Source organism: Sinocyclocheilus anshuiensis, unplaced genomic scaffold (genome assembly GCF_001515605.1).
Source record: "Sinocyclocheilus anshuiensis isolate Anshui unplaced genomic scaffold, SAMN03320099.WGS_v1.1 scaffold6366, whole genome shotgun sequence".
Classification (NCBI taxonomy): Eukaryota; Metazoa; Chordata; class Actinopteri; order Cypriniformes; family Cyprinidae; genus Sinocyclocheilus; species Sinocyclocheilus anshuiensis.
The window spans coordinates 1-1,371 of record NW_015558766.1 but is presented as its reverse complement, the minus strand read 5'-3'; the positions used below and the strand labels follow the sequence as shown (position 1 = coordinate 1,371).

Sequence of the window (1,371 nt, the reverse complement as noted above, 5' to 3'; positions counted from 1 at the left end):
AATTTTGAGGTGTTTGACCTGCCATTGGGAAAGGTGGCGTGATGCTTTGGGCGAAATGTGTCTGCCGTCTGCGCTGCTATCATCTGGTGTGGTTATTATGCCCTCACCAAATTCAAGAAGCAATTCCTCTATGATGAGATAGAGGCCGAGGTAGAGTGTCACAGACTTGTTTATTATTGTCTTCCATTCAAAAATGTTTTAATAAAAACTGAAGCAATCTCTTTTTCATTATAGGTCAACCTGTGTTTCGATCAATTTGTGTACAAATTAGCTGACCAGATATTTGCCTACTACAAAGCAATGGCTGGAAGGTAACAATATCCCTGTCTCATCTTGAATGTTTCTCAAGTTCAATTTCAGCGGTCAAATCAAAGAAATGATTCTGCTATAGATCATGTTTCTTTCTCTTCTTCACAGTGTCCTCCTAGACAAACGCTTCCGTGCGGAGTGTAAGAACTACGGTGTGATCATTCCATACCCGCCTTCAAACCGCTACGAAACACTGCTCAAACAGAGACATGTGCAGGTGTGACATTATACCGATTACCAATAAGAATGGGCAACTCTGTTTTAATGTTGAGCAAACGTACTATCACTCAGGATACTCTGTAAAGGATAAATCTAACAATATATTTGTGCTTTTTTTAGCTGCTGGGTCGCTCCATTGACCTGAACAGATTGATAACCCAGAGGATCTCAGCAGCCATGTACAAATCCCTGGATCAGGCTATCAGCCGCTTTGAGAGCGAGGACCTCACCTCCATAGTGGTGAGAAACTCATGCTTTTAGACTGTTTTGGTATTTGTTGTTGTACTGTCCTTAACATAGCTTTAGTTTTGTTTTGACAGTCAGATAAACTCCCTTCCCTCACACGACTCTGAAGACAAGTTCGTTTGCCCACAGGTTTAATGGTCTTGGGTATGGAGTGAAACTACAAATACACAAATGTACACATTAAATAATAATAATGTCCAGAAATTAACAAAACTACAGAAGCAAAATAACATTCACATTGATATAATATGCTGTGATGCTTGGAAATACACACTACAGCGATAGGACGCTAAAGTAGAATGTGGCCAATGCAATAGCTCAGTAAAAATGACAAATAATTAACTTTAACCTTAACAGTTTACATTTATATACAGGTATAATGAACATTAATGTAAATCAAATAAATACTTACAAGCGATGCTGTTTCAAGGTTACAGATCACAGAAATATACGGCGATTAAAGTAGAGTGACCATACGTGCCATTTTCCCAGGACGCGTCCTGGCCAGAATTTCTATATTGCCTAAAATATCTAGGTTTCGGCTTTGTTTGTGTGTGCAGACCAATCGGTGTATGACATCAAAATACCATATAGACG

The 1,371-nt window shown here is 39.1% G+C and overlaps 1 protein-coding gene across 1 annotated transcript; it reads left to right on the top strand.

Annotated features, from left to right (window-relative positions):
* Nucleotides 1-94: 94 nt before the first annotated feature.
* On the top strand, nt 95-768 carry LOC107681490 (cytoplasmic FMR1-interacting protein 2-like; the record flags this gene model as incomplete). The annotated part of the gene is made up of 4 exons (XM_016477803.1): nt 95-150; nt 235-311; nt 418-526; nt 649-768. Coding segments are annotated over exons 2-4 (240 nt in total), but the record flags the coding sequence as incomplete, so codon positions are not given.
* Nucleotides 769-1,371: the final 603 nt, after the last annotated feature.